The following is a 13,292-nucleotide window of genomic DNA, read 5'->3' on the forward strand; positions in this document are numbered from 1 at the left end:
AAAAAAGTCTCATATCCAAATTCGGACCTTCACCAAAATTGAATCAATTCACATTTGTCACACACCCAACATGTTCACCAAGTTTTGTCTGAATCCGTCCACAACCCTTTGAGACATCATGCTACATATTGTTTGGAGCCCCATCACAAATGGTGAATAATCACTTTAAAAATATCGGATCCGGATCCGGTTTCAGATCTCCACCAAAATCGAATCAATTCATCCTCGTCATACACCCAACGTCATACACCCAACATCATACACCCAAAAAACTTTGCACCTCTATCTCCAAAACTACTCCATGGCTCCGTCAGGTACTTCCCATGGGGAACAACATATATTCATGATGATGTCATCGTTGCCTTCATTATGATGTCATAATTGGACAAGTAGAATGCTTGATCCTATCAGTTTTAAATTTATTGAGCATGATCAACACAAAAATTGTATGGGAGAATTAAACTGATGATGTCATCGGACATGTGGTTTGGCAGCCATATTGGATTTAACATAAATCTATGTCGTCAATAAACCAAACAAACACAGCATCTAATAAACACCACACAAACATGGCCTGGCGAGGGTCTGCAATCTCTAATTACTCTTTCTTGTTGTTGTCATTACCTTTGCCAGAGGAGAGGGTATTGCATTTGGGTCCGTTTGTTACTTGGCAAAAAAAAAAGAAGAATTTGCAAGTATGCTGATCACTCCGGTTTGTGTGTGTTTGTGTGTGTGTGTGTGTGTGTGTGTGTGTGTGTGTGTGTGTGTGTGTGTGTGTGTGTGTGTGTGTGTGTGTGTGTGTGTGTGTGTGTGTGTGTGTGTGTGTGTCCACTCACTTATACTTGCCTACAGGTCACAATTTTAAACCGATCTTCACAAAACTTCACCAAACGGTAGAGTTCGTGGTCCGACAAAATCCTATATATTTTTGAGGTCAAAAGGTCAACATAGGCCAAAGGTCAACCACTTTTTTTCAAATTTCTAAAATCCTCAATTTTAATCCGATTGACTTGAAATTAGAATAGGATTTACACATCAGCGAACTGAATTCAACCACCAACTATTTTTGAGATCAGCTTAGACCAAAAGGTCAACATAGGACAAAGGTCAACCACTTTATTTTTTAATTTCTAAAATCCTCAATTTTCATCCAATTGACTTGAAATTTGAAGAGGATTTACACATCAGTTAACTGAATTCAACCACCAACTATTTTGAGATCATTGTAGGACAAAAGGTCAACATAGGACAAAGGTCAACCACTTTATTTTTTAATTTCTAAAATCCTCAATTTTCATCCAATTGACTTGAAATTTGAAGAGGATTTACACATCAGTTAACTGAATTCAACCACCAACTATTTTGAGATCATTGTAGGACAAAAGGTTAACACAGGCCAAAGGTCAACCATTTATTTCAAATTTATAAAATCCTCAATTTTCATCGGATTGACTTGAAATTTGAAAAGGATTTACATATCGGCTTACTGAATTCAACCACCAACTATATTTGAGATCAGCATAGACCAAAAGGTCAACATAGGCCAAAGGTCAACAACAATTTCAAATTTCTAATATCCTCAATTTTCATCCGATTGACTTGGAATTTGAATGCGATTTTCATATCGGCTGGCTGAATTCAACCACCAACAATTTTTGAGATCAGCGGAGGCCATAAGGTCAACATAGACCAAAGGTCAACCAACAACAAAACAACAGGCATTTTAAGGCCATTTTCCCTGCAAGAGTGGGGGTTAGCCTTGCGGTCCCCATGACAATCTTCTCCATTTTGCCCTATTTTCTGCATCTCCCCTTGTTAACCCCCTTGCCCGCATTTCTTCTTTGACCATCTTCAGCCAAGTCTTTCTCGGTCTTCCCCGTCCTCTACTTCCTTCTACATTCATTTCCATCACTCTTCTCAACCAGTCACTTTCATCCTTCCTCAACACATGACCAAACCATCTCAACCTGTTTCTCTTCACAGCATCCATCACAGGCTCTATTCCCATCATCTTTCGCAATTCATCATTTGTCTTCCTCTCTTTCTCAACGATACTCCACACATCCACTGAACCATTCGCTTTTCCACCCTTTCCAGCCTTCGTTGCTGCTCTACCACACTCTACCACTGCTCTACCAAAGGTCAACCACTTTGTTCAAATTTCTAAAATCCTCAATTTACATCCAATTGACTTGAAATTTGAATCGGATTTTCAAATCAGCAAACTGAATTCAACCACCAACTATTTTTGAGACCAGCACAGGCCAAGAGGTCAACATAGGCCAAAGGTCAACAACAATTTCAAATTTCTAAAATCCTCAATTTTCATCCGATTCACTTGAAATTTCATTTCTTTCATTTCTGTCTGTCCTCCGTCTGCCTGTGAACAAGATGTCTCAAAAAACTGTGGACAGATTCAGACGAAATTTGGCCGAGTGGTAGTGTATGTGACAAGGATGAAATGATTAGATTTTGGTGAAGTTCCAGATTCGGATCCAGCTAATAAAAATTTTAAAGTGATTCTTCACCATTGAGAGATCGGGCCAAAAGCGATATACAACATGATATTTAAAAAAGTTATGGACGAGTTATGACTAAACTTGGTGGATGAGTTGGTTCCATGATGAGAACAAGCCGACTAGATTTTGGCTCAGGTCTGAATCCAGATCCGGCCTATCAGTGGGATACAATACATAAACTGTTCAGCCTGGCTGAGGTATGTGCTCTACCGAGTGCCGTTCTTGTTTATAGATGCTTTTGTACTTTTCTTGCTATTGGTTTGATTTGTTGGATTTGTAGTTTATTAAAGCACCTTTCCTTTTTATAACTTTAATCACCATCGAGAATGTTAATAACTAATATGTTGGGGTTTGTTTCATAGGCTAAATATCTTTGTTGATTGGAGATAAAATGATAAACCTCCCTCAGCTTTCTGCTCTGAGCTCCTCCTGAACCACATATCATTTTAAGATTGTAGTAAATTATTTTTCAATTGTTTTCTTGGCATCCATTAAAAATCTTTTTAAAGCTCTCAGTCTGTGAACTTTATTTACATTTGTCTTGGTTATTTCTTAGATTCGACTTTTTTGAAATCACCCACATTCATTACGCTTCCCATTCAAATACCATGGTTGTAATTTCTCTCCACTTTTTGGTTTGGTTCTTGCTTGGCTCGATACTATTCCAGAGTTATGAAGTCATTTATATGAGAGCAATTTTACTTAAAATTATTTTTAAACACATCAGACATGTGATATATATATAATTTTAAATATAAAGTTTTATAGCACTGGGGAGGAACTTCATTCACACTATTAGGGTATAAAGTGGTAAGAGTAAGAGAGGAGGGGTGTAGGGGTTGGGGAGAAGAAGAGGGGGGTAGGAGTGGGGTGAGGAGGATGGACAGGGGGGAGTTGTATAAGGGGGGTGGGGGGGATGGGGAGTGGAGGAAGGACAGGGGTGGAGTTTAGAATGTGGGGGCGGGGAGGTTAAAATTTATTATTTTTTGAAGTATAGTTGAGGTTCATGGAAGAGCTCTGTCCCAGAACCAACATTTTCTCCCTACTAATGTTCCTGGATGGACAGACAGACAGAAGTGAACGAATTGCTTAACCCCGCTATTCACTTTGTAGAAAATGTAAGCTTCACGAATCTGGTCAATCATCCGTAAGGATACACTTAAACAGAGAATAAAATCCTGTTTGGTACTTAAAATACAACAAATATCCATGTTACTTAAACAAAGCTGAGTGGGCACATCTATATATTAAAGTAACGGCAGTTTTCTGTCCGTCACGTTGCATCATTATGTCTGCGATGTCATTACAGCGTACACCGGCGTACGACGGCCGACTCCACCGACCGCCATTTTAATTTATATGCCGTACAGGCCGAACACGTCGTCGAATCTGTCATATATCACATTCGCCATGCTCTACCTATAAATTTTTCATTCAGTGTGAAACACAAACAAACCGATTGTTAAAATGACCATCAAATATTGAAAGCATAGACGTTACGGGTCTTCCAACGACAAAGTACGTACGTATAGGCCAATAATACTGCACGAACTAACATTAATTATTAAAGCGGTGTATTATTTCAGAACTCACGATGGTATCTCCCATGACCAAGAAGGACTTTTATCGTTGAACATAATAAATCATACCGCAATGACATATTAATACTATACTAATTGCCTATACACTGCCCAAACAAAGAGGGTTTCAATGAAAATTTTTCCACGGGTCCCTTCCAGTATGATAGAAATGGATGATCTGTTGATATGTGCGATTTGAAATTGAAACATTTAATCGTTAAGAGAACAAATTAAACAAGTGGAGCAGTGCTGTGTGTTGTGTGCATGGTTATGCTTACCTTCGAGCAGCTGGATAGTATTCCTCAGCTCCGTGGGAGAAGAATCACATGGTTGCTGTTTTACATCCTCATTGCTCAATGCATCTTGGGAAATATGAAGAAAGCTACTTTGTAAATTTTCAGTCTTCACTGGATGACCTTCACCTGGAAGCAATGTGGCATGAGTTCATTACGACAGAAAGGGATCAATGAACTAATCTAAAACAAGGTCAAAAAAAAAATCCGTGGTACAAAAGAACAGTCCTTCCTTTCCTCTCAAAACAGCAAGGAAGATGCTCTTCTTCATCTTTCATGATCAAGGATCACACTAACTCCATCACAAAAATATATTCATCACACCATATTCAGAATAAGGCTGATGTGAACAATTTCCACACGAGAGCACGTGTGACGGCTTTATGACAGAGATGCGCTTGTGATGGACGAGCGGCCGAAGAAAAGTACTTTACATCAGGGTGTGACAGCAAAAACAATCTCAGCTCCAAGTTATGGAGGAGACACACTGACTAACACATTCTCTTATTATTATAGATCCAATTAAGGCAACCACATATTTCCTAAAAGGTTTATTAACAGGAAACACGGTGTTGTACAACGTTTACGGAATTCTTCTTATCGCTGATTAAGTACACACTGCAAACCCCATGTCGGTCGGTCGGATTGAAGAGGCGAGAATTCCTATGATTTCGATCTCTAGTGACGTTTTGTTAAAATCGAAGAATGAACTAATTTTTGAGAATATAAAGATAAATTCAGACCATTTGACCGAGCACCACACTGTTATCACATCATTGAGCAATCACAATCCAGATCGAGAACGACCAATCCCATAATGTAACATTAACTAGAACGGCACTCAGTAGAGAGCATACCGCCGCCTGGTTGGCCATATCACTCAATGGTGAAGAATCACCTTAAAATTCTACTACCTGCATCCAGATCCGGATCTTCACCAAAATTAAATCCAATCGTCCTTGTCAGACACCCAACAGGTCCACCAAGTTTCGTCCAAATACGTCCACAACTTTTTGAGATATCCTGCTATGTATCGATTTTGGCCCTATTTCCCAATGGTGAAGAATCACATAAAAAATCCTAGTCGCCGGATCCAAATGCAGATCTTCACCAAAACCTAATCATTTCGTTGTTGTCACATACGCCACATCTCTGCTAAATTTCGACCGAATCAGTCCACAGATTTTTGAGATATTTTGTTCATAATCGGACAGACAGACAGGGGTGGAAACATGACCTCCATCCACCTTTGGCGGCGGAGTTAAAAATGGCACACACACACACACACACACACACACACACACACACACACACACACACACACACACACACACACACACACACACACACACACACACACACACACACACACACACACACACACACACACACACACACACACACACAGTAAAGGCTCACTTTTGATTGGACAATCCACAACTTCAGGTACCACCTTCAGCTTCCAATCTCCCATGATATCTACACATGATCTCCATTATTGAGATTGCATGTTGGTAACTGAGAGACACCCTCACCCTCACACAACCATCACTATGTGCACGTTTACTCAAATCATCTGTATGAATATCGTGATGTTTCATTGTGCAGAATTAATTTTGTTTATAAACGAGGCTAGGTGTTCGAGTCTACACACAGTCTTGAGAGAAGAACAAGGGAATGTCTGGAATGAATGTCTGAAAACTATCTCTGCTACAATTTGACATCTTTGTTTGCAACTTTATCAGTAGAATGTGTTTGTGGTTCAAACCTTCATGTTGAGGGAATTTCAGATGATCATCGACAAACTCAGATTTCACCTTCACCTTCACAATCGCACCTGAAACAAAAACAATCCATTTGAACTAAGCTTTCGTTAACATTTCTGAGCGAGATGCTATTTATAGAATACTTACCCATGCACAGTCGACTTGGTGTGAGCCAATTCTTCTGTTTTTTGAAGAGTTTTTTTTTCTTTGATCCAATATGGCTGCCAGATCACATGGCCAATTACGTCATACATTTACATGATGCAGTATAATTGTTGCGTAGATCCGCTCACGAAATTTCAAACTGATCGGACTACGTGTTGTACAATTGTCGAATTATGACGTCATAATGAAGGCACCAATGACGTCATCATTAACTACACTTAGTCCCCATGCGAAGTTCTTTACCATGAGCCACACTTCAATTTTTCCCATGGAGCGTTTTCGGAGATAAAGAGGTCCAAAGAGGTCCACGATTCTGTTTCTTATATGTTCACATATTTCTTCTATATTTATTTGATTCTCATGTGTTTGTGAAAGTACGTTTCATACGATGAAAGTGATGAAACTAAACAAAATGGAATGTAAAGCGGGGCAGCCCCCAGGTGACCTAACCTCACTGGGGGGACTAACCATCCTCAGATGATTTGTGTTCCTCGACAAGGTAATGCTGTAGTTAACTCGGATATCCGGGCTGTATGAGGTGGCCATTCTGGGTTAGCCAATGGGGAACACTTATCCAAATGCAAAGTGCGTAGATGTGGGATTTGCAACTGCAAAACATGTATTATATTTGCCACATACAATATAATTAATTGTACAGTAACGGCTAGATCTTACAAGTTAAAATAAACCAAATAATTAATTACATGTAAAACCTCAAATATAGTTTACTTATAGACTTGTAGAAAATGTGCGATGTTGATGAAATGATGAGTTGATGAAACAATGCAGAGATGTAATGTGAGAATGAATGTGTGCAGGAGCGGCACGAGAAACCCAGATACAACTACTGGTTGTCCACTAATCCCCTCTGTTTTAACACTTTACCATGAGACTCTCAAAGTATATAATTATCGACATAAACGTCCAGTTACAGACTTTTACAGACAGTTACAGACAGTTACAGACTTGCCACATGCCACATACCTCGCGGTCCCCATGTACTGTCTTTGTCTTTCCCTCGCGGTCCCTATGTGCTGTCTTTGTCTTTCCCTCGCGGTCCCTATGTGCTGTTTTTGTCTTTCCCTCGCGGTCCCCATGTGCTGTCTTTCCCTCGCGGTCCCTATGTGCTGTCTTTGTCTTTCCCTCGCGGTCCCCATGTGCTGTTTTTGTCTTTCCCTCGCGGTCCCCATGTACTGTCTTTCCCTCGCGGTCCCCATGTACTGTCTTTGTCTTTCCCTCGCGGTCCCCATGTGCTGTTTTTGTCTTTCCCTCGCGGTCCCCATGTACTGTCTTTGTCTTTCCCTCGCGGTCCCTATGTGCTGTCTTTGTCTTTCCCTCGCGGTCCCCATGTGCTGTCTTTGTCTTTCCCTCGCGGTCCCCATGTACTGTCTTTGTCTTTCCCTCGCGGTCCCTATGTGCTGTCTTTGTCTTTCCCTCGCGGTCCCCATGTGCTGTTTTTGTCTTTCCCTCGCGGTCCCCATGTACTGTCTTTCCCTCGCGGTCCCCATGTGCTGTCTTTCCCTCGCGGTCCCCATGTACTGTCTTTGTCTTTCCCTCGCGGTTGTCAGCTCTTCACGAGCCTCGATTCAGTATAGAAAAAAAAAAAAAAAAAAAAAAGCACAACAAATCGCAACTGATTGGTTTGATACAGTATTAACAAATCAAATATCTGTAGATTACTGAGCAGCAGCAGAATTAAGTTCAATACTTTTAAAAACAAGACCAAAAGTCTAACAGCGGCGTAGCCAGCTTGTAAAATTTATAAACCACAAACACATATGATTAGCTTTTTAAACAGTCGCTAATGCTGTTTATAACATTAAACAAAGAAATTTGGAGGAATCCCGACATCCGTGAGGTAAGTTTTACTTACAGAACTGAGCGAAGATCTACTGTAATCTATATACCCACAAGGTTGGAGGTGCGCTCATTTACCAAGCAGCTAGCTAGCGCTTGCCAAGCCAGCCGTTCCTTAACGGTTTTGAATGGAGAGCTGGAATGGAGAGGAGGGGTGTGGGTGAAGGGGGAGGGGTTGGTGGGTGAAGGGGGGAGGGGGTGGTGGGGGAGGATGGTGGGTGAAGGGGGTGAAGTTGGTGGGTGAAGGGGGGAGGGGTGGTGGGTGAATGGGGGAGGGGCTGGTGGGTGAAGGGGGGAGGGGCTGGTGGGTGAAGGGGGGAGGGGCTGGTGGGTTAAGGGGGGAGAGGCTGGTGGGTTAAGGGGGGAGCGGTGGTGGGTGAAGTGGGTGAAGGGGGTGAAGGTGGTGGGTGAAGGGGGGAGGGGTGGTGGGTGAATGGGGGAGGGGCTGGTGGGTGAAGGGGGGAGGGGCTGGTGGGTTAAGGGGGGAGGGGCTGGTGGGTTAAGGGGGGAGCGGTGGTGGGTGAAGAGGGGAAGGTGGTGGGTGAAGGAGGGAGGGGTGGTGGGTGAAGGAGGGAGGGGTGGTGGGTGAACGGGTGGTGGGTGAAGGGGGCAGGGGTGAAGGGTGAGGGGTTGGTGGGTGAAGGGGGGAGGGGTTGGTGGGTGAAGGGGGGAGGGGTGGTGGGGGGAGGATGGTGGGTGAAGGGAGTGAAGGTGGTGGGTGAAGGGGGGAGGGGCTGGTGGGTTAAGGGGGGAGCGGTGGTGGCTGAAGGGGGGAGGGGGCGTGGTGGGTGAAGGAGGGAGGGGTGGTGGGTGAAGGGGTGAGGGGTGGTGAGTGAAGGGGGGAGGGGTGAAGGGGTGAGGGGTGGTGAGTGAAGGGGGGAGGGGTGGTGAGGGAAGGGGGGAGGGGTGGTGGGTGAAGGGGGGAGGGGTGGTGAGGTGATGGTGGATTGGGGGTGGTGAGGTGATGGTGGATTGGGCGTTGTGAGAGGATGGGGAATGGTGGTGGTGGGAGGCGAAGGTCAGCCAAATATACTGTATTTTGTAGTCTCACTGAATATATGTTATTATATAATAGCCGTAGATGATTCTGTCTGTCTGTCTATCTGTTGGGTGTCTGTCCGGGGTGTGGCTTACTCGGTTTGCAGAGTAGCTCCACCCATAGCTCCACCCATTCTGGGAGTGGCTATAAACAAATATCCACCATTTTATTAACTCGCATAGCTTTGAGTCCTGTTTTGTAGGCCCGTGGTGTCTTGCTCTCCCCCAGTTTTATTTCAAATCAAATTCGATAAATCATTTCATTTTTCACAGTCGCTAACATAGTTTTAGACTCGGTTGAAAAAAAACGGGAAGAAAATCCGATGAAAGTTGCCGTTTATAGAACGAAATGAATTCTCAAAGGCCTGTAACTTCAAGGCCATTGGCCATTGAGTCTCTCTCACGCCTTTATCTCCAATCTAACTCACCATATGATTTCATTTTTATCGATGGTTTTACTTTTAGACTCGGTGTCAGCAATAATTGAGAACAATCCACACACGCGGGAAAATGCAGAGATATATTTTTTAAAATCGCGTCATGGTGTATCATACACCGCCCAACATGACACCGCCGGCAATGTGTCGATATATATTAAAAATTCGCTTTTGCTTTTCCGTTATGATAATATTACTATTTCGTTTGATGATAGTCGTCACAAAAACGTCAACAATGATGCCGACATATATTTCTTCGTTTTTATTTCATTCAACATATTAGCCGGAAGTAAAATATGTTTCAGGAAATTACCGAGAGATATTTCTTCGTTTTTTTTTATTAGTTATGTGCGCATACACTTTAAATAGGTTTATTTGAAATCTTTAATTTTCCACAAACATTCCACACACGCGGGAAAATGCAGAGATATATTTTTTAAAATCGCGTCATGGTGTATCATACACCGCCCAACATGACACCGACGGCAATGTGTCGATATCTATTTTAAATTCGATATATCATTTCATTTTTCACAGTCGCTAACATAGTTTTAGACTCGGTTGAAAAAAAACGAGAAGAAAATCCGATGAAAGTTGCCGTTTATAGAACGAAATGAATTCTCAAATGCCTGTAACTTCAAGGCCATTGAGTCTCTCTCACGCCCTTTATCTCCAATCTAACTCACCATATGATTTCATTTTTATCGATGGTTTTAGAGTCGGTGTCAGCAATAATTGAGAACATTCCACACACGCGGAAAATGCAGATATATTTTTTTAAATCGCGTCATGGTGTATCATACACCGCCTAACATGACACCGACGGCAACGTGTCGATACATATTAAAAATTCGATATATCATTTCATTTTTCACAGTCGCTAACATAGTTTTCGACTCGGTTGAAAAAAAACGGAAGGAAATCCAATGAAAGTTGCCGTTTATAGAACGAAATGAATTCTCAAACGCCTGTAACTTCAACTTCAAGGCCATTGAGTCTCTCTCACGCCTTTATCTCCAATCTAACTCACCATATGATTTCATTTTTATCGATGGTTTTGGACTCGGTGTCAGCAATAATTGAGAACATTCCACACACGCGGGAAAATGCAGAGATATATTTTTAAAAATCGCGTCATGGTGTATCATACACCGCCCAACATGACACCGACGGCAACGTGTCGATATATATTAAAAATTCGCTGTTGCTTTCCGTTAAGATATGTATTCCTTTTTTGTTTGATGACAGTCGTCACAAAAACGTCAACAATGATGCCGACATATATTTCTTCGTTTTTATTTAATTCAACATTATTAGCCGGAAGTAAAATATGTTTCAGGAAATTACCGAGAGATATTTCTTCGTTTTTTAAAATTAGTTATGTGCGAATACACTTTAAATAGGTTTATTTGAAATCTTTAATTTTCCACAATATAATTTACTTGCCATTTATCATTTTGATTTGATGATTACGAGACAAATTCCTCTTGAGGATCGTGACAATTCATGCGCTGCGTGGAAACTTCTATTTCCAAAATGAATGAGACGATCGATGAAGAACGCAGACTTGAACAGGATGCAGCAAGAAAACGAATGAGACGGGCGAACGAGTCCATCGACGAACGTCAATGCAAACTTGCGGGGTCACCCGTGGGAATCCCATGGGCATGGATGTGTGTGACATTTCGACATATTGAGTTAGATGCTGCACATTCATTTTTACAAATGGTTACTGGCAAGTCATCAGATCCAGAAATGGTGTAAAAACCACCGTTTAGAGGCCATTTTTCCCCGCAAAGCGGGGGTTGGCCTTTTCGGGGACCGTGGTAGTTGTTGTTTTTTTGTCCCCTTTTTGAAGCAATGTTTTACGGCCGGATGCCCTTCCTGACGCCAACCCTTTTTGCCGCCTTCAACGACAAACAGGGAATTACCAGTGAACTGGTACTCAATTAGCCGACCTCGGAAGGATGACAGGCTGAGTCAACCCCCCCTGGCATTAATTCGGCGATCGACCGAGATTCGAACCCAGGATCCTAAGCCGGCACCCTAGCCGCTAGCCCAACACCAGAAATGGTGTCATGAACACAATTTATTTACGCACAAGCACAAAAGCAAGACGGGCCGATTTCCGATTCCGACGGGCCGACGGGCGAGACGGGCCGATTTCCGATTCCGACGGGCCGATTTGGAGCAAGAAAAAGAACGAGACGGGAGAAAAAGGAGAGAAACGAGACGGGGAAAGCCGATTGGAGAGGCGAGTGAGGCGCGATTGGAGAGGAGTGTGAGGCGCGATTGGAGAGGAGTGTGAGGCACGATTGGAGAGGAGTGTGAGGCGTGATTGGAGAGGAGTGTGAGGCACGATTGGAGAGGAGTGATTGGAGGGGAGTGTGAGGCACGATTGGAGAGGAGTGTGAGGCACGATTGGAGAGGAGTGTGAGGCGCGATTGGAGAGGAGTGTGAGGCGCGATTGGAGAGGAGTGTGAGGCGCGATTGGAGAGGCGTGTGAAGGATTGCAGAGGAGAGGAGTGTGAGGGATTGGAGAGGTGAGGGATTGGAAAGGAGAGGGATGTGAGGGTTTGGAGAGGAGAGGAGTGCTAGGTGGAGAGAGGAGAGTGTCAGGTGGAGACAGGAGAGTGTCAGGTGGAGACAGGAGAGTGTCAGGTGGAGAGGAGTGAGGGGTCACATATTATGTGAAATAACTAAATTCACACCATTTCTGGATCTGATGACTTGCCAGTAACCATTTTGTAAAAATGAATGTGCAGCATATAACTCAATATGTCGAAATGTCACACACATCCATGCCCGTGGGATTCCCACGGGTGACCCCGCTAGTGTTATTATAATTGAGCGAATGTGTATGGTTATGTTTGCATATTTGTGACCAAATTGTCTTCTTCTTCTTCTTTAAATTTCTTTCAAAATTCCGTCAATGTTTATAAATATGTAAAGCTAAACTAATATATTATAAACACGAAGAACAATATGATTAAAAAACATAAGAAGCCATGGGAATGTTTTGAGGAGAAAACAATCTCCATTACAATTTGACATTTTTGTTTGTGACGAATAAGTAAAATGTGTTTGTGGTTCAAACCTTCATGTTGAGGAAACGAATCATCGACGAACTCGGACTTCACCTTCACCTTCACAATAACACCTGAAACAAAAACAATCCATTAAAACGAAACTTTCATGAACCAGCAGAAGGTGAGGGTGCGGAGAGAACGACACGTACCGGGTCCCGGGTCTTCATCCTCGGGTGGACCGACCCTGGACCCGCGATCTGAGGGAGAATCTCCCGGAACGACCGAGCTTCCTCCATCGGAACCGCTCGTGGATCCCGGGGGGTTCGATCTGTGATCTTCACCGGAGACATCTCGGTTCATGGCGCATCGGAGGGGACACTGTAGGGTAAAGGAGAGTAAACTACTGTACGAGAAGGTAGACTGTGGTAAAATACGGTACTGTCAGGTAAAGTGCAGTAAAATACAGTGATGTAAGGTAGAGTGGTAAAGTAGTACAGTACTGTAAGGTAGAGGGGTGTATACTACAGTACTGTAAGGTAGAATGCAGTAAAGTATGGTACTGGAAGGTAGCAATCAGCATGTAGTAAAGTATGGTACTGAAAGGTAGA

General features: G+C 42.8%; 1 protein-coding gene across 1 annotated transcript in view; it reads right to left on the reverse strand.

The window, feature by feature from the left end:
- Nucleotides 1-13,056, reverse strand: part of LOC144892028 (uncharacterized) — a 63,736-nt gene extending 50,680 nt beyond the window's left edge. Inside the window, exons 1-4 of the mRNA XM_078777179.1 lie at nt 12,894-13,056; nt 12,753-12,815; nt 6,161-6,229; nt 4,378-4,521 (exon numbers count right to left, since the gene is read on the reverse strand). Of these exons, the coding sequence (XP_078633305.1) occupies nt 4,378-4,521; nt 6,161-6,229; nt 12,753-12,815; nt 12,894-13,044 (427 nt within the window). The 5' untranslated portion in view covers nt 13,045-13,056. The remainder of the gene's footprint in view (nt 1-4,377; nt 4,522-6,160; nt 6,230-12,752; nt 12,816-12,893) is intronic.
- Nucleotides 13,057-13,292: the final 236 nt, after the last annotated feature.

Source organism: Myxine glutinosa, chromosome 5, assembly GCF_964187855.1.
Source record: "Myxine glutinosa chromosome 5, kmMyxGlut1.1, whole genome shotgun sequence".
Taxonomy (NCBI): domain Eukaryota; kingdom Metazoa; phylum Chordata; class Myxini; order Myxiniformes; family Myxinidae; genus Myxine; species Myxine glutinosa.